General features: G+C 38.0%; 1 protein-coding gene across 4 annotated transcripts in view; it reads left to right on the top strand.

Annotated features, from left to right (window-relative positions):
- Positions 1 to 14,429, top strand: part of ATG5 (autophagy related 5) — a 170,048-nt gene extending 155,619 nt beyond the window's left edge. For all 4 annotated transcript variants that reach the window (XM_075202855.1, XM_075202857.1, XM_075202858.1 and 1 more), the window contains one exon: positions 13,067 to 14,429. In XM_075202855.1, the coding sequence (XP_075058956.1) occupies positions 13,067 to 13,203 (137 nt within the window). In that variant the 3' untranslated portion in view covers positions 13,204 to 14,429. The remainder of the gene's footprint in view (positions 1 to 13,066) is intronic.
- Positions 14,430 to 21,250: the final 6,821 nt, after the last annotated feature.

Below are 21,250 nucleotides of genomic sequence, written 5' to 3'. Positions count from 1 at the left end.
ATAGATGTTGGAAAAATGTAAGACTGGTAGGATAGCATGGAAAGAGTAATTGTTGGTGAAGGAGTACCATTTTCCCATCTATGTGAAAACATCCATGATACCTGTTGTGTAGTTTGTGGTGATGCTCTGTGAACCTCACTTCTTGAATACAGTAGGACCATTTCCTAAGAGGGTGAACAGTGCTACAGTGTCTCGGGAGTGACACATTTGCTTTCATTGATTTAGACAAGTATATCTAGGAGATTATATGAGCTTTTGGTTTGTCATAAAGCAATAAAACCTAAGTGTGATAGGGGATCAATTAATGTTCTAATTAACTAAGAGTTTGTTTAGGAAGTGCTTGAGATGGACATCTGATCCAACACAGAGGAACTGCTGAAGCTATGTAGATATTTTTTACCACTCAACTTCGCTATATTGAGCATGTTAAATTCCACTAGGTTCCATCTCTCCCAGAATCTTTTATATTGACATTGGCATTGACTCTGGATAAAATGTGACGAGTCATTAATTGGAATGCAAGGGGTAGGTATAGAGTAGATGGGTGAGGTCCTGAAGAGCTGTAATGCCAAAACTAAGTCTCTAGTTTCAGAAGCGGGTGGGAATTATTGTCTGTCTTTTTTTTATGGATCCTAGGAATGTTGCTATTGCTATTCCAGTACTGTTTTTTTTTAGGAATTGTTACTGCATAGTAGAACGCCAAGTCCACCTTGTGTGTTAGGAGGTTAGCTGAGACCAGGTTATTTACCTGTCCAAATACATCTGGTGAATAATTTCTGAATTTCTTGAAAGTACTTGGATGAGATTTGTATTGCTATTGGTTGTTGAACATATAAGGATCTATGCAACACATTAATTTTTAGAACACTGACCCTACCTTTTCAAGAGAAGTGTGAAAGGTCCCATCTTTTTAAATGCAAGTGTAGTGTTTTAAGGAAAAGCATGAAGTTAAGTGGGTAATGAAAATCAGGCTTCTGTGGAACCTTGAGTTTTAAACATAGGCTATTTATGATTGTTACCACTTGAAAGGAAATGTTTGGCCAAGGTTATCAGTTGTATATGAGAGATTTGTAAAGCTTCAGATCTCAAGAAATTAATTTGGAGATTTGAGGCTTGACTAAAGCCTAGGGCAAGCTTAATCAAAATTGGGAGTGAAATTGTAAAGACTGGGAGATCATGCACAAATATATAGTACAGGGCCCATCCCTGTGTGTTGAGAAAGCGTACCACTGGTCCAAATTTGTAAAGGGCCATGCATGCCCGAGAGTGGTCATCCTTAAGTCTTGTTTCTAATGCATTTTTTGCACCCTGGAGCATCATGGGTATATTATGTGTGTGGATATAATGTATACCCTCAATAGTTATTAATATTATTCATATTTATTTATAAGGCGCTACAAGGCATCCGCAGCGCCGTACAGAGACAAACAAAATCACAATACAATGGGAGACAGCACAGTACAGTAAACACAGCAACTCAGTACGCTCAATGCACAGCTAGAGAGGGCGGGGAAGGGGGAGGGAGGATCCGAAAATGACGGGGCCCAAGAAGGGGGGCGCAGAAGACAGGGAGACCCCCAGAGGGGAGGAGGGAGCGAAAGTGGACGTGGGGTGGAGGACCTTTGAGGAGGAGGGCTAAGTAGCTGGAGAGCAGAGTTAGAAGTGGTGGAAACAGGAGGAGAGATGGCCCTGCTCAGAGGAGCGTACAATCTAAGGGGAGGGGTGGACAGACAGAGAGACGCAGGGGAGAGAGGGAGAGTAGGGGGACAGAGGCAGAAGATAAGGTAGGAAGTTAAGTGGGAGACAGAAAGGCTTTAAGAAAAAGGTGGGTTTTTAGGGCCCGTTTGAAGCTGGACAGATTAGGGGAAGTTCTGATGGAGGGAGGGAGCTTGTTAGTTGCGTCATAATGTCTCTAGTTTAACGTAAAGTACAACTTGAGATCCAAATTCAAGACTTGGAGATGACGGCAATGTGAGCCTCAAGAACACTAGCCTAGATATGGTTATTTTTTATGTATTGATGCTAGAGAGACATTGCTAATGTTTTCTTAGAAGGACTCTAAATTCTATAACAAAGCCAAACAGGCTTTGCCCTGAGGCATTTTAATAAGTAGAGAAGAAATAAGCCTGCGCTTAATCCCATATCATATATGGTTCCAGCTGTATGGCAGTATAAATGCCCTGTATGTATATATAACGAAAAGATAGTTGTCAGCGCACATCCTTAATACAGCATATCTGTGAGTATTTAGCAAAATAAAAATATGAGTTATTGGTCCGTATTTTGATCAAAACATTTAATCCTGCATCCCAGCGTTGCAGTGTTGAGGATAAGTGCTGATAACAACTGTCTTTTTGTTTTCTCTACCTACATTGTAAAATTCATGTTGGGTAAAAGGAGAAACAAGTCTAAATACTACCCTTGGTGGAAGTCTTGAGAAATGGAATTGCTTATTAAACTGAATTGTCTGTGATTGCGGAAAGTTAATTTGAGGCTGATCATGTGGGGGAGTAGTGTTATATAAGGCAGAATAAAATAAATGATAATTGGCAGCGATATCATGTGTATTTATTTTCTTCATAGAGAAACTGTGTATAATGTGACAGCTATATGTAGCCGCTAGCTTCTTTTGTTGCCTTAGCTATTAATTTGCTAATTTTATTAACTCAAAATATCTGTCTAACAAAAATAAATAGTTTCACTAGTGGGAAAGAAAATATTTTAATTCAAATCACTTTTATGTGAAATATGTAAACATATTATTGTTTGTTTTCAAGAATGGATATTTCATGTGGAAGGTCTTGTATTTTCTAGATTGTAACTTTTTAGATTCTAGATCTGTTTAGCAGGGCATGCTTCAACACCTCCCAGTTTGTGAAATTAGAGGTGACTTCAAAAGCATTTTAGTCCACAAAGTATGCAATTGTTTGAAGCGATTGTGCCCTGCAACCATGGTCAAACAATCGACTATTCTTTCAAATGCCTGGTTAAATGATCCAGGGATACACTTTTCTAAGGGTGGCTATGTACTGGGGACAAAAATGTAGTGTTGTGATTTAGGAATTGTATTGGGAAATAAAAAAAAAAAGTATAGTCTTCTGCACTAGGGTGAAAAATCCACCGCACATCTATTAGTTGGAGGGTATGGAGTGTACAAAGGAGTCTACAAATGTTTCATTTGTGGGTTCCAATGTCAGATAGGACAACTCTTAGAATGAGAAACCCCTGCTGAAACTTGTAGAGACTCAAAACTGAGTTTGACACAGATTTGAGAAAAGTAACTAATTGCTAGGGTGAGTCTATGGGGACCAATCATTTATTTATTTTATCTATGCTCTGGATCATTCATTTCTGATTGACAATTTTTTATGTTGCATTAGTTTCACTCATTTTATCAGATTATCTGCCAGATTCTTCCCGTGTTAGTTGCTCTTAAAATAAAATATCAGCATATTGGAATATAGATGTATATCTATCTTGGAAAACCCAGCAATATAAATTATTAATACATTTACATGGGTAGAATACAAAAGTGAACGTCATCTATGAGCCAGAAAGATCCACTGGTCATTAAAGGCTAAAACCATTTTTAAAACAATAAGCTTCTTTAAGTGGGCCTGTCACCATGTCCTGTGATGTTGTACTGCTTACTCTATAGTATATAATAAAGGGATTCACCCATGAGAGAGCTTCTAGTACAGAGCACTGTTTATGCGCTATGCTCTATCCCAGACTGACTTCCTCCAGCCCACACAGCAGAAAAGCTGTGAGGTATACAGGAAGCTTGCCCAGGAATAAGCAATACAGTGTTGATTTGTCAAAGTGCACTATGCTCACACCAGAACTATGTAGTAAAGAATGAAAACTTAATAGGATCTGGTGACAGATCTGTTTTAACTTGTTCCCTATAGGATTGTTCCAAATATAATATGAATAAATTGCAAATTGACACTTAAAAAGTAGAACTCGTTGAATGCGTTTCCCTATGTGTAACTTTAGAATATGTACATGTGGTCTGCAGACATAATGTATAGGTTTTTCTGCATCACAAACAGCAACTATTGTGGTTGCTAAATTCACTTTGATGAGGTAAAGGAATATAAAACCTGCCATCTGATTGTAATCTCAGAAAATGAAAAAATGTGTTTTTAAGTGTTTTTATCTTAGTTTTGTGCTGAACTATGTTACGAAGCAGTGCTCAGTGTAGAGCTGACAGTATTTTCCTGTGGTAAAACGTTTTTTTCCTATGGCTATGAGACATCCTTTAGCACAAATTGAGTATCCCTATTTTTTTTAACACTAGCAAAAGTCGCACAAAGCACCGAGCAAACCCTTTTTTAGATACTTTTTTAATTTACCCTTCTTTCACCTAAGGTATTTATTCCTCTAATACCCTTTTTTTTTAAATTGTAAACTGTTTTCAAATGGTGCCTCTACATTTTATTTCAGTGCATAGTTCAAATGATAATTATAATTGTGCACTTTGCACAATTTGCCTTATAAGCTGACGTATATAACAGCGAAAATCTTTTGTGGTACAATGAGTTTGAGTGAACATACAGATATGATCAAATTTCCAGCAAGATGTGTTTGATAGTGAACTCATAAACATCCGATTTCCTGTAAATCATTACATGTTTACTTTCTGTAAAACATTTTGTAATACGAAAACACACACATCTCCATGAAAGTTCTCAAAAAAACCCACAATAGCTGAGACAGCTGAAGTCATAGATTGCGCTCTGTGCAGTTATCAATCCTGTGATGTACAGTTATTGTTTTGTATGGAAGCATAAGTGGATCTGAAGTGAAATATGAGTGTCCAGGTTTTGAAGTATCTTTTTATAAATGCTCAACTTGCAATAGGAAGCTGTGCCACTCTTTGTCTAAAAATACACTTTGTTTATGTCTTTTGGGATAGAATTTACAATATTGGATTGGTGTGTAATTAAGATAATCATTTTAATAGCATTGCTTAGTGTTTCTGGAGTGGGACATCACTTATATAAGCAGTTTCAATATGTAAACAAGATATAACTAGCAAGTTAATTTTGTTAAGATCAGAAGCCAAGAGAAATGGCTGACACTTTCAGTTTTATGTCATATATTGCTAATAAAACACAGATAATTAGAACATGAATGGCTGTCCTGGATGGAAGTACTGAAGATAAAAAAGTAACGAGTTCAACCTTATTTTTTGGTGTGCTGACATTTGCAATAATTTATTACATACATGTAAATATTTTCTAGTACCATTTGTAGATTACCATTAAGTCATTTTCAGACTGATATATGCCCAGTTGTTGTTCTGAATCCTGAAACATGTAAGTTTTATCACCAGTGACATACCTTGTGCTTTATTAACAGCAGCAAAATGACAGTGACAATTGCACCTAACCCATGGGCAAACACAAAACTTCTATAGGGGAGTTTTCAAGTATCTTAACTACGAAGGGGGTGTGACCCTCCAATGGAAGAGAGTGTCTAGACTCCATTTTATTTTGTAATGCAGCACACATCACTGTGCGTCTCACCCTACATGCTGCCCTGTGGGAGAAATACTTTAAACTGCCCCCTCTCCCGTCCCATTGCCCCCTCTCCCGTCCCATTGCCCCCTCTCCCGTCCCATTGCCCCCTCTCCCGTCCCCATTGCCACCTCTCTTTTCCCATTGCCATCCTCATTGCCACCTCTCTTTTCTCATTGCCATCCTCATTGCCCCCTCTCTTTTCTCATTGCCATCCTCATTGCCCCCTCTCTTTTCTCATTGCCATCCTCATTGCCCCCTCTCTTTTCTCATTGCCATCCTCATTGCCCCCTCTTCTGTCCCATTGCACCCTCTCAGCAATTGTCAGCATTCTGACTAGTAATGCTAGAATGAAGTATAAACAGATAATTGTGTGAAACGCGTATGATTCTCATCTGTGATTCATGTAGCAGTCTCAGAAGGGTGACGTGGTTGAGTCATTTGCCCATCACTAAAAATCTGGGAGAACTCTGTCATCCTACAGAGTGGAATTTCCTGATGGCTAAGCATGGGAAAAGCTTTCTTTATCAGCCATTTGACTAGTCATGGGATTAAACTATTAGGAATTCTCGGATATCAACAGATCTTTGCGCACTTAAACATGTTTGTTAATGCATAAAAGATGAAAACAGAAAGTTATTTATATGTCTTAATCACTATGCAATTATGACAGATGTCTTCAGGGTAGTTTATGTTACGGGAGGCTTTGTAATTCAAAGTTTTAACCATGTAAGATACAAATGAATAAAATGTAATTTACCAAGGGTTAACATCGGCTAATACAACAGTAATGAATATGATTTTATTTTATACTTTACCAAAGTTATTTAAGTTAGGCAATTGTGTTTCATTTTTTCCAAGTAAAATACAATCCTACCATCACATTTCTATAAATGTATGGTTTCTACTAATGCTATGCCAGAGAACAGCCAGGATGAAAAGTAGCAGATTAAGGGGCCGATTTAACAATCGGTTTTTTTCATAAAAATCCCACAAAAAAAAGCAGTTTTTGTGGGATAGCCGCATTTTTAACTGTAGTTAACATTTATTAATATGACATTGCAGCAGATATCGTAGATATATTTTGGGTTTTTGGTTATTTTTTTGTCTGTCTTTGTGTATTAAGTTTTTGGAGGTTTTGGCTTTTTTTTTTTCTTTGCTTTCCTTTTATGTACATTTTTTGCTTTCATTTGTCTTAAGATACCTAAAAGGTATCTTCTGGTCTCTATTAAATTTGTTGTGCTCTGGGAATGTCCTTCTCCCCCATCCCAAACAGTAGGAAAGCTTGAGTAATATATACACCATGACAGTATTGTAATCCAGGCATTTGTCTTTCATAAGGTATGTGCACAAACAAGGCAATGATTAAATGGTGGAACAGAACAGGTTACATTAGTGAAACCCTAACATGCAGAAGAGAAAGGACCAGGTATCTTCTTTTTGACCTGCTGTAGAAGAATTAATGTAATTGTGTTTTGGCCGTACCCTTTCAGCCAAATTGTGTATGTATGTTTATAAAACTCTGGGGAATCTCATTGTTGTGACCCATTATAAATGTGAAATTTATCTTCATTATAAATTATTGTACTGTAAACGTGTACGATTCCTGATCTATCCAAAAATGTAGACCTTAACGTCATTAATGATGTGCATCTAGGTCTTCAGTATATATTACCCTTTATAGATTAGTTAGGTAAATCCTGCAAATGGCCACACACTTGTCAATATAACATTATACACAGAAAGGCTCAAGTTTGTTTAGATTCTGCAAAATAATACAATTATGACACAATTTTTGTTAAGATAAAAATATACTAATTGTGCGTATGTAGGCTGAGTGCTTTTATACAAGAACTCTCCAGTGACTTCTAATATCCATATAAGCATGGGGTACAATATTCCATAAAATAAACCTGATTTATTTTACAAAAGTTATACATTGCATGTTTAAAATCTGTAATGTAATAATCCCATGTAAATAACACTCTTATCATTTGCAAAAAATATACTTAAGTCCTACCCATGACATACATAAACACAGGGCACTAACACGAGGGCCAGGTTTATTTCGAAGCTTGTGCACAGATGCATTTAAGCCCCTGTCTGACCTCTGTTCCTATCATCCTATACATACATACATACATGCTATGATACATTGAATGGTAATGGTTAGTATCTTGTAGTGGTTGCCAAGGGTAAAAGAGTCTACTTTTGAGTAGACAAACCTCTTTCAAGCCTAATCATTGTGCTATCGATATACAGACCATGGAAGATATTCTCAACAGTGGAGTAAGATTTTCCAAAACTCTGATTTTTATTTTTTTCCTCCTATTTATAATAAGGATATTCTAAAATGTATCATATTAACAAAATGCTACAAAAATATGAAGTGTTATCCTTTGGGTATATGTCCTAATTTATTTATATTCCACATCCATCCTAGTGCTATTTTGGTACTATAGTATTTAAAAACTGTATTTGGTAGGAGTTGCAGTGATTATCCACACCACAATAAGGGTATAATGATCCTTACACTAAATAGATTTTTACCTGCAGCTCTGTAGATGGTTGTCCTGGGCCACAATGGGAAAGTCTGGCAGCACTTTGCAATTGTATTTACATTTTTACTGTTACAATGTGCTGTGCTCTTGCCTCAGTCTCTAAGTATTTCTGCTTAAGAATAAGTTGTATTTTAAATCATTGTTTGATATGCACCGCATTGGCTGCATCATATTTATTTTTACTCAGCAATTTAGAGTTCAGCTGAGACATGCCCTTTCTCAACTCTTAAATCTGCCGCAAATGTTAAAATTTCCCACCCCCCACCCCCCACCCCCCACCCTGATGGGCAACCCTGATGGGCAACCCTGATGGGCAACCCTGATGGGCAACCCGATTTTGCCAAAACTCCTTTTATTTTTATTTTTGCTTAGTTCCTAGCTCTTAATGGGTCCCTATATGTATAGTGCAGAGTGGAGCCTGCACTTTGTCTTTGCATAAGTCCAGTGAAATAGATTCACTTAATAAGATACAGAGGTTAAAGAGGGTTTCATTAATACATTGACCAAACTGGTTTAATACTTTCATATTTGCATGTTACTTTTCCCAGTGTACTGTTAGGTTAAAAAAAAATCCTTAATTTTTAAATGTATATAGTTAATAATCAAAACGGTTTGTGTTTCCTTCCATATCTCTTGTACTTAATATTGCGGTTTTTTTATTTTTATTCTTTTCATACACCCCCGCAGTCCTATTTCACTTAAACTTCTTAGTTCCCAGAACCAACCCATGTGTCTTTGTGACATTTAATTACCCCTCCCATGCTTCAAACTGAATTTTATGCCATACGATATGGATGACTCAGAATTAGAGAAAGTATAGAATAGTTCCTTCATTGTTTGCTTGATATTTATTTGGTTATATTAGCTTCACCCAATTATGTAAATGGAAAAAAATGTATCTTGCAAACAACTGTATCTATTATATTGTTTACTGTTAGCCAAGGTGACACATACATTAATAGCTTCAATGGTAATATTACTCTGAAATATTTTTCGTTGTACAATATTAGTGTCAACAGGCGGTCCCCATAAGTTCTGACAACAATATTGACCTTCAGTTGCCATTGGTGTCACTGTGTCACGTTTTAACAGTTCTATGCAACCACTAGTTAGAATGTGAGTGCTATATCTTCTAAGCCATATATTAGCCATGCTCTTATTCCTACATTTATATAGACTAGCATTAAATAAAGCTACAGTCGTAAGGCTTATTCCTAGCCTCTTTACAGTTCGTATTTCTATAAACATCCCAGAGGGCTGAAGGATCCGTCTGACTGGGAGATTATTAGAGTGGAGTATATCAATGTGGCGCACGCAGTAAGTGGACCCATAAGGCCTTGTACACATGGATGCCGATAAGGTGTCTGAGGTGCTCCACTGTCAGGGTGCTTGTAATGTTCTCTAATGTTCTGAAAATTAGTGTGCATTGTACCTTTTGGTAAAGTCTCACACTGCAACCACAGTGGGGACTGTGAATGTAGGGTGGACTTTTTACGCAAGGCAACACTACTTGTAGCACCTCACACACCTTTTGGAGCCTATCAAACACACATCAACACTGTTAATCCACAAAGTGTTATATAATGTTGTATGTATTTGCCAAAGTACAGTAGGCTTTTATGAGAGCGCTTATGTAAATACATTGTGCGCATACTACCGGTAAGTTTTGAGACATGTTCAGTAGCGGTCTTCTATCACACTATTAAAGCTAGGACACAATGCAAGGTTTTCTTTGTTTTAGCTATCTCTCTTTTATCTAACTGTTAACCACTAGTGAATAAAATTTATATATAGTTTAAGATAGGCAAAAGCTGGTGAGTGGTGAAATCACCAAGTGATTGTAATAACCCTTATCATGGATCTTATATAAGCATGGGATTATTTAGGATTTTAATCTAGTATTCCTGTCTTGCCGATTTTGGTGTGTTTGGAGGTCTTTGCTCACCAATCCGTTCTTATCATTACTTTGTTGGTGTATGTGTTTTGTGGGTAAACAAGGTCACAAGCACTGCTCACCAAAAGAGTCATTTCAGGTAGTGGACATCTTTTCAAATGCAAGCAACACTTTTCCACAATGATTTAATCTGCACATTTGTTTTTAAGCTTTTTATATTAGAAAGGAAGCTGCACTATCCTCAGGAGGAGTTGGTGATATGCAAGCCCAGCGTTCTTCATCTGCCCCTAAAGCTGAGTATGCCTGGATTAAAAATGTGTCACTAGCAGTGGCGGATCCAGGGGGGGGGCTATCGGGGCGATCGCCCCCCCCTAGCAGGAGCTTGCTGCCGGCGGCTGCACACTGTGCAGGTCCGTTTGGCAGTGATAATATGCTGCCCGGCTGCTCTGATTGTGTTTTAAACACAATCACAGCACATTATCACTGCCAAACGGACCTGCACATACTGTGCAGCCGCCGGCAGCATTAGAAGTTAGAAAGGGGGCGGGGCTTAAATCACCCCCCCTTTATCGCCCGGGGTAGAAAAAAAATCTAGATCCGCCTCTGGTCACTAGTTCCATCATAAACAGGCCCTTTACTAACTGCCCTTATGCCATTTTTATACAGATTGTTTTATTGGTATTGTCACTTGCCATATTTAGCAATAGAAACAAACAGTCACATTATTATTGTCCTGAAGGAAATAGCATCTCACAGACCTGCCTATGTCATCATCATCTATTCATTTATATATAGCGCCACTGATTCCGCAGCGCTATACAGAGAACTCCTTCACATCAGTCCCTGCCCCATTGGAGCTTACAGTCTAAATTCCCTAACATACACACAGACAGAGAGATGATATATAGATATATAAAATAGCTAGACAGAGGTATATGTAATTACTTCTAGCTGACTACCTTATACAGGAATAATCACCATTTGTGTGTTTGACTAGTAACCAAGGACTCACAGAAAAGGTATTACCATTGAACAGTATAAGATGTATTAAAAGGCTCAGCCAGGTACTAGAAGGACTTTTTTTTTTATTATAAAAAGTGCAAAATATTAAAACAAGAAAAAAATACATTTACAGCAACTACTGTGAACTTTTTTTATTTGTTAAATGAAACGTGTAATTAAGAATTTAACCCTATTAGTTTTCAGTGCTGAGAAGATATATTTTCTGAGTTCAGAATGTGTTTAGTTACTTTAAAACCCACTGTTTCCTCTGAGTTATTTGCTTTTGTCCCAGCAGAGCGGTAAAAATAAAGTAGATCTACTCCAATAATGCTGGTTACAAACCACAACCGATTTGTAAAGATAATGCATTTTAAGTCACTCAGACAGATTCCTAGCTGTGGTGCACAATCTGTCTGCTCCGTGGAATGTGCATTATATATTTTTGGGGAGCCAAATGCTGGTATCTGTCCATTAAGGATTTTAGTATGAATGTTTAATTGCACCAAAGCTACAGCAAAAGTAACTTTTCCCAATAATGAATGTGATTTATGAAGTTAGTTTATACTGTGTGTGAGATGTCTCCTTCAGAGAGGCATTCCATGTAGTTTGGGCAGACAGAGTGACTCAGCTTCAATTTGAAGGCCTTTTAACCAAACAGTTTAGAATGTCTCCTCTCCTCTAGTGCTGGATGGATTTCTGGAGACCTACGGATGAATAATTGAGAATGAATATGTAGTGTATGAGTACATTATCATAGATGACTCGCAAACCCATAATTACTCATTCCGAGAGTCAGCAAAAATAATAAGAAAATTATATTGTAATTATTTTATAAATTAATTTCACTAATGCAAAACTCAGCCAAAATCAGTTTGGATAGGATAGATTTGCATTCGTTACTCTGTTGGTTGCACTGCTACTATATTTTACCTTTACTAATTCTCTGACCATGATAACTAGCAAGTACATCTCCGTGTACTAGCCTTTGAAAAATTTAAACTATAGTTATACTGTGGATGAACTAAAATTGTTTGTGCTAAATTTTGTTATGTTTCATAAGTGATATTGTAAGATTTTTGTAGTGTATTGCCACACGTTCAAAGGTCATCATCAAACGCGGAATAGGTTGAGGGAATGCAAGCTTAAAGCTAGTACACGCTGCCGAAAATTTTTCCTGATGTGATATCGTTAACAATTTTACCATTGACAGAAAGTCCCAATCAGAATGCCGATTCATGTGTACACACTATACATGTTTCACACGATTTACCTTCAGATCTGTGCTCTTCATCTGTTATAACCATCGCCTGAAAAGATCGTGACACTGTAAATTCTATGGAGATCTGTCTACACTGCTGATCATGAGTGCATACATACTACAGAATTTGCCCGACATTGTTCCATCGTTTTTGAAGATTTTTAGTCTGTTTATAAAATCAAATCAATCGATGTGCTTTGGAACGATTAAACATGATCGTTGGAGCATACACACTAATGTGATATCGGACCTAACGGTCGTTTATTGTGTGATTGGCACAGTAATCGGGTGATAAGCCTGAAGTGTGTTCCCAGCGTAAATGTTGTTTGGTTATTAAAATTGCATAATCACATGAGCTGGTATTAGTGTTTAGGCCAGGTATTACATTTTATTTACAGATCAATTTCCCAATCTGTATTTAATCAAAATATACTTAAAAACTATCTCATTATTGGAAGAAGAATAAGTGTCATATAGGGTACTGTAATTTGTGTAAACAATCATGAGCTATGTTAACTGATCACTTGGAGCTTATAAAAGAAAGTTTTATGTTTAAGAGTGTGGTGTGACTTTTGAGGATGGTGGTGCAGGTTGGAAGAATAAAATTCTTCGGAATTTATGCAGTGTTGTGGATGGAATTGGCTTGGTATGCCTATATTTTATTTCACAGTTGGGTAGTGCTGCTGAATTATATCAAAATAAATTAATTTATTGAAATGATTGTGTTTAATATGTTAATCTACATTAAAATGATATCTACAGTTTATCAGTCATGTTGACACTTTTATCACTCTTTTGAGCACAGTGTGATGTATTTTTGTTCTAGATGGAGAGAAGAAGTATCAGGTGATGATCCACGGCATAGAACCTTTGTTGGAGACACCATTGCAATGGCTAAGTGAACATCTCAGCTACCCAGACAACTTCCTCCACATAAGTATCGTTCCTCAACCCACTGATTGAAGGACATGATGTGCTTAAGTGAAAGAGACTGGCACACTAGGACTGGATTTTCTAAGGTCACTTTACAGCCTGACTTTTGGTAGGCGGGGCCTAAATCCAAGGAACAAGAAGACAGATTGTTCTTCAGAACTCTCAAGGGTCCCTTCCACTCTTTTTGCTCTGCCAGCACTTGAGCCTGGGTTTAACAAGGAGATCTGCTGGAAGCTTCCTGTTGTATTCTGGCCAAATACAAACATACTTGGAGAGTCAGTGATAGTATGTACTATAAATTGTGCTAAAATGTTTTTTCAATTTTGTTTTCCTTTATGCAGCCAGGGTTCAAATTATATAAAAAGGAAAAAAAAATTGATTTATTTTGCTAAAAGAGTCAAGTCAGAAAATGGCACCAAAGCATGTGTAGCAACTTTTACTCAATATCTAATATAGGTGAAACTATCCAATGTTTGTTGAGTTTTTGTTTACAATATTCTGTTTACAACAAGAATTAGCAGAACATGAGTGAGATTTGTACTTGAAATACTAACCTCCAACTCAAATATATTAGGGTAGATTAAATTTCCCGCGTTGTTCTTTAGAACTACACGGCCCGCGGAGTATTACCAATACTACAGTAATAGCTGCCCACTATCACCGTTACTACAGTAATTTCAATGCGACCCACAGAGCTGCAAGCAAAAGTCAGCTTAGAATTTACCATAGTAACGGTAATGGTGCACAGCTATTACCGTAGTAATGGTAATAGTCCGTGGGCCGCATTGTTCGGGGAATTGAATCTACTCCATTATGTTCATGAAGGTATCACCCACAAAATTACTATCCGGAAATAAAGCTAACAGATACCAGCAGTTGTAAACATTTACTCCGCTTGTGAACTTAATGGACTTTTTTTTTTATTTAAACCATTTTATGCTCTGCTATTAGTTGACATTAACAATGTTTAACCGACAACAGTTCAAACGGAACTTAAGTCACCTGGACAATTAAATAGTTGAATCCATCTATGAAATGCTCTTTTGTGTCTAATTTTGCAGAGTTGTGTAATTCATTTTTGAAGTTTTGTAGGATGTACTTACTGCTCATTACTAGTATGCATTTCAAACAAATTTTGAAAACACAAGTTACACAGTTTACTACAATATGTGCTTTTTTCAAGTTATGTTGTGGTCAGAGATGTGGCAGTGGAGCTTGGAAAGATTAAATATCTCCCCGCAATTATATCTTCCAAATTGCACACCTTGTTGAATGCGATCTTGCATGCAGCTATAGTCATTAAAATTGAAGTTAATATATATTAAACAAGTAACATCATTTAAGTAATAATATACTTGGAGAATGCTCTGGTTGCTCTATACATTTAGTTATTGCCAAAATTGGATCTGAAATGCATTTAGGTGCCTTTTCTATATGTATCTGTCAATGCCAATGAAAATTATGGATGATTCTCAGCCACCAGACATTTCCATACTTTTTTTTTTTTACTTTTTTTTTTTTTAAATAAATCACAATAATTTGCTTTGTTGCAATTCTTCCTGAGAACAAAGGACTGGACAAGATTTAGAGGCCTAGTGTATGTAGTGCTCTCAAAATATTTGTGTTCCGAAATTGACACCACATTTACTTATATCATTTATTAATCTTTCAGGATGCCCCATCAGGTGCCCTCCATTTATTTCCATTTTTATTTATTTTATTTTATATCCTGGCCTCCTTGGCACCTGCTCACCATTTTACCACCAGAAATGTAAACAGACTTAATGCTGGAAATATGTACAAAAAGTCTCTTTATGATGGATTCCACTAAAATGCTTGATGGTTTACTTTGATAATGCTGAAAACATTTGAATAATTTGTTAATAAGGTAAGTCGTTGCTTTGGTGGTTCATATCACAAATATGTCCCTTATTCAGAATATGTGATGCATTGCTATCCAAGAAGTAGCTCAGCATTCATATAAATTTAATTTAAAAACCTCCCTATAATAAAGAAGGCCCAGAACTTGTAAATGAAATCAAAATGTTGGTAATTAAACTGATTACTTAAGAGCATATTGCACTCTGTTACAGCAGACACGTTCAGAGATACCATGACCTAGTCTTTCCCTAATATGCAGAAAAGTAAACTAAAGTGACAAGCAAAGTACTGACTATTGATCAATGCTAAACCATTTCATCACCTTCCTACCAGCAGATGTGACATGTTGATAGCTGGTTAAATAAAGCCTCTGCAGCCATTTGTTGTTAATCCTGCTGGACTGTATTTTGGGAGAGTGAGGTGGATGTGTAATATCAAACATGACAGGCGCCTAGAGAGGGAGTGGTAAAACATCACCCAGTATAAACACCTTCCTGCTAGCTTCCTTCCATTTACTTTAGTACACGGGCAGTGGCAGTGGTGCAGATTGTTCCATGTGTTGTATTCTAATGCTATCAACCGTAGTAATAAAAAAAATTCATAATTGCCACTGTAGACATCACTGTCTCTAAAAATGTGGGTCACATTTCTAAGAGAGGACTGGTAGATAGTCTATTGTAATACATTTTTAAGCACTGTGGTGAGCTCATACATATACCTCAATCTTAAAATGCATATGGTTAATGTCTTTCCTTTCATGCACCTTAATTAACCTTTGTATGTTATAAGTGTAACCTTATGTAAAACCAAATAACCACACAGACACTTATTAACTTTTGGCAAACAGGTCGCAGTTTTATTATTAACAAATTACTAATTGCAAAATTATGAATGGTGGTGAGAGCAAACGCAGTCAGCTAGCAACCAATCATTAAAACTGCAATGCCAAGATGGCATTAAAACTAGACCAAGGAATAATCCCTTAACATTGCCCGGTACTAAATCAGGCGTCGGTGTGACTACTTCCTTCTGGACTCAACATTGGTGGCCATGCAAAGCACGCCAAGGGATCCTTCATGCAGAAGGAGCGAGAGTCATGTTACTTGGAAAGGGGCAGTGACGTGTGGCCAAGTAGTGTAAGCACTGTTGTGATTAGTCACTGACTGCACCGCTCTCCTACCCACCGCTGGTACCCTTTAACGGATTCCCAGCTCGACCCCACAAGGCATAACTAGCAAACCTAACTGTTCATAGATTTTATGTATAAACAAAATGAATCCCTCATCATTCAGGTGAACACCATTAGGCCGAAATAGGTGTGTTTTTTTTCTGTTTTAATTGATGGGTGGGGAATATCCAGACCTCCTAAATTTGTAACCACCCATCCGGTGACACTATTAATTTTCCATAGTAACCTCGTCAAAATGGAAGCCCTTATGCGAAACCTCCAAGAAAGGCAGGGAACTATATTAGACCAATATAATATTACCGTTGGCCATCGTGCATGTATAGCACGCAAATCTTCCCTAATGTATATAATCCGCCACGGTGTAAAACTTGAATGTCTGGAGGTTGTGATACTTTGTCCTCAAGTAATGGTAATAGGGATGGCCAACATCAACCCCTTCTCCCAATCCACTTGATGTCAACGGGGCAGAGAAAATTTGACCAGTTACGTGCAAGCTGATGTTTGGAGGCCCAATAGACAAATGAATAGAACATTATCGATATTTATATCTTCTGGCCTGTGAAGACAGAGAAAATTGATCATCTTAAGGGGATATGTATTTTTTTAAACTAAATAAAAAGGGGAGGACTACTATATATCTGTCTTATAACTAGAACCGACAGAACACCGTAACCAGAGGTAAATGATCTATTCTGTTAAATGAGTAATCATCAAGCAGGTCCCTAAATACAAGGGTCGCCTTAAAATTAGGGATGTGCACCGGCGACTTTTGGTGTCTCGTGTTTTGTGTTTTGGATTCGGATTTCCGCGATGTTTTGGGTTCGGATTTGTTTCGCAAAACACCTGCCGAAAGGTTTTGGTTCGGATTTAAGGTTTTGGATTCGGATTTTTTTTTAAAAAAGCATAAAAAGTTCAAAAATCAAGTTTTTGGGCTTATTTTCACTCCTACGCTATTATTAACCTCAATAACATTCAATAACAAGCATTTCCACTAATTTACCGTGTATTCTGAACACCTCACAATATAGTTATTAGTCCAAAACGTTGCAACGAGGTATGTTTCTGGACTGCGTAGTGGAGTGGTCCCCACAATATAATAAGAAAACCATCAACTGGTATGAATCGCACCGAATAATGTACCTGGACTGCGTAGAGGAGTGGTCACCACAATATAAATTAAAAACCCTGAACTTGTATGATTCGCACCAATAATGTACCTGGGCTGCGTAGAGGAGTGGGTCACCACAATATTATTAAAAAACCCTATACGGGTCTGAATTCCACCCAAAAAGTTTATGGACTGCGTAGTGTAGTGTTCCCCACAATATTATTTAAAAATTTTGCAGCAACAGTCAATGTTGTTTAATATCTGATACACCTCTATCTGGACTGCATAGTGGAGTGGCCCCGGTACCCACTTTGGTCCCGGGGCCACAATACCTCCTCCAACCATGGTACAGACCATTCATCATTGAGATCCCATCAAGTATGTTAAAGACAGACAGGGTCGAAGTGTTATTGGTTGACTTTGTAAACCAAAAAACTGTCCCTGTTGCACATAGTCGTGCAATGAAGACTGACTTTTTCATTTAAAGGCACCATCTTTCAAGTGTAGTGTTTGTAAGTCATATTATACTTTTGGTAAAATTTGTTTATTTTGTTCCTCTTTATGGTAACTACTAATAGAATTAAAGTATTAAATAGAATTAAGGTATTAAATAAGAGTGGTATAGAGTGGTAGTGTGGTATAGAGTGGTCCCCACAATATAATAATAAAACCCTCAACTGGTCAGAATTCCACCAAACAAGTATCTGGACTGCGTAGTGGGGTGGCCCTGGTACCCAATTTGATACCGGGCCACAATAAAATAAATACACACTCAACTGGTCTGAATTCCACCAAACAAGTATCTGGACTGCGTAGTGGGGTGGCCCCGGTACCCAATTTGATACCGGGGCCACAATACCTCCTCCAAGTTCCAAGTGTAGTGTTTATAACATCTTAACACTACACTAATTATAGCACGTCAAAACCTCTTGTTTTAAATAATGACAGGGCATTTAACTTTTAATTTAATTTATTGAATTTGTTGGCATTTTCTTTTACTTTTTGAACATGGCAAACGACTGTTGAATGGTCACATAATGCCAAAAAAATAGTTGCAAGATGGAATTGTCCTTGGGCCCTCCCACCCACCCTTATGTTGTTGAAATAGGACATGCACACTTTAACAAACCAATCATTTCAGCGACAGGGCCTACCAAACAACTGTGGCTAAAATGATTGGTTTGTTTGGGCCCCCACACCAATAAAACAATTCATCTCTCCCTGTACAAACTAAACAGGCTCTACTGAGGAAAGATGTTGTCCTCATCCTCAACCTCTGATTCCTCTCCCCCTACAGTGTGTACTTCCTCCTCCTCACACATTATCAATTCGTCCCCGCTGGACTCCACAACCACAGTTCCCTCTGTACTGTCTGGAGGGCAGTGCTGTACTTCATTGAGGAATTGATTATTCATTTTTATAAACATCATTTTTTCTACGTTGTGAGGAAGCAACCTCCTTCGCCGCTCACTGACCAGGTTCCCCGCTGCACTAAAAACTCTTTCCGAGTACACACTGGTGGGGGGACAACTCAGTTAAAAAATAGAGCCAGTTTGTACAGGGGCTTCCAAACTGCCTTTTGGAGTTCTACCACGTCACTACCTCTAGTTAATTTAGATTGCAAGGCTTGTAAATATAAATACTTTGAAGATAAAAAAAGCAGGCTGCACAGACTGTGGAGCTAGAAAGTGTAATTAAATGGACCACGTTACTTTGGTGGCTATCTATGCCCCCCCCCCCCCCCTCCCGCCCACCCTACACTTTTAGTTGAATATAAATAAAGCAGCCTGCATAAACTGTAGAACTAGAAATTCAAATATACAAAGAAATGGACAAAGGCAGTTTGGTATCTGTGTGCATCAGATCCCCTCTCCACTAGGAGTAAAACAGGAAACTATACAGCTGTTATATAATCTAGAATATAAATAGAAATTGAGAAAGGCAATTTGGTATCTGTCTGCATCATAATCATCAACATCCTCCTCAGCGCCAGCTACATCAATATCCTCCTCCCGGTGTACAACATTCACACCTTCATTAGCCAAATCTGTAACTGGACTGTGGGTGATCCTTCCAGCATATGCAGAGGGCGTGCTGCAAATGCTGGATTTATTGTTGTTGCTGACAGCATAACTCTCTTAAATTTTTTGTAGGGGGGGGGAGGAGGAGGGCTTAGATCCTTGGGTGAAGCTGGACCACTAGTCATGAACACGGGCCAGGGCCTAAGCCGTTCCTTGCCACTACGTGTCGTAAATGGCATATTGCCAACGTTACGTTTCTCCTCAGATGATTTTAAGTTTCTCTTTTTGCTATTTTTTGAGAACTTGGGCTTTTTGGATTTTACATGCCCTGTACTAGGAGATTGGGCATCGGGCTTGCCAGACGACGTTGATGGCATTTCATCGTCTATGTCATGACTAGTGGCAGCAGCTTCAGCATTAGGAGGAAGTGGGTCTTGATCTTTCCCTACTTTATCCTCCAAATTTTGGTTTTCCATTATATGAAGCACAAGAGAGCGTACCCCTAAGCCACACACACTCGGCAAAGCCTTTAAAAATTATATGCGGCACAGGAGAGTAGCACTGGACTTATACTGCTGAATCAGTGAACTTTGTAATAGCAGTACCACTGGACTTATACTGCTGAATCAGTGAAATTTGTAATAGCAGTACCACTGGACTTATACTGCTGAATCAGTGAACTTTGTAATAGCAGTACCACTGGACTTATACACTGCTGAATCAGTGAACTTTGTAATATCAGTACCACTGGACTTATACTGCTGAATCAGTGAACTTTGTAATAGCAGTACCACTGGACTTATACTGCTGAATCAGTGAACTTTGTAATATCAGTACCACTGGACTTATACTGCTGAATCAGTGAACTTTGTAATAGCAGTACCACTGGACTTATACTGCTGAATCAGTGAACTTTGTAATAGCAGTACCACTGGACTTATACTGCTGAATCAGTGAACTTTGTAATAGCAGTACCACTGGACTTATACTGCTGAATCAGTGAACTTTGTAATAGCAGTACCACTGGACTTATACACTGCTGAATCAGTGAACTTTGTAATATCAGTACCACTGGACTTATACTGCTGAATCAGTGAACTTTGTAATAGCAGTACCACTGGACTTATACTGCTGAATCAGTGAACTTTGTAATAGCAGTACCACTGGACTTATACTGCTGAATCAGTGAACTTTGTAATAGCAGTACCACTGGACTTATACTGCTGAATCAGTGAACTTGGTAATATAATATTGCAGTACCAATGGGCTTATACTGCAGGATTGGTTTTGCAAATTTTGTTGTAATTAATTTTTTTTGTAATTATTTTTTTGTAATTTTTTTTAGAACTTTTTTTTATTTTTTAAAACACTTGGGAATAATGGGGAAATAATAACTATGCCCTTAGAAGCACAGAGCACAGGACACAGCACCACTGGACTGAACAGGATACAACACAGGACCCAGCAGCACCACTGAACTCAAAATTGACAGAGCACAGCACACAGCACCACTGGACTTATACTGCAGAACACAGCACAGCACAGCACAGAACTAAACAGCACAGCACAGAACTAAACAGCACAGCACGAGATATAGCAGGACAGAGGACCACCTAACACACCCTCCCTCTACCCTGATCAATGCCCGAGTGAAGATGGCGGCGACTAGCGGGGAATTTATAGGATCTGAGTATCGCGAGATCCGACAGCGGGATTATGACTCAGAGCCTCGGTTTCAAGTTTTCATTTGGCGCCAATACCCGGATCTGTCTCGGATCCGACTCGGATCGGAAAGGTTCGGGTGGGCTCGGATTCACAAAATCCGAGTGCGCTCATCTCTACTTAAAATACCCAATTCTCCATGAAATAAAACAGGGA

Source organism: Mixophyes fleayi, chromosome 3, assembly GCF_038048845.1.
Source record: "Mixophyes fleayi isolate aMixFle1 chromosome 3, aMixFle1.hap1, whole genome shotgun sequence".
NCBI lineage: Eukaryota > Metazoa > Chordata > Amphibia > Anura > Limnodynastidae > Mixophyes > Mixophyes fleayi.
This window is presented reverse-complemented; position numbering and strand designations above follow the sequence as displayed.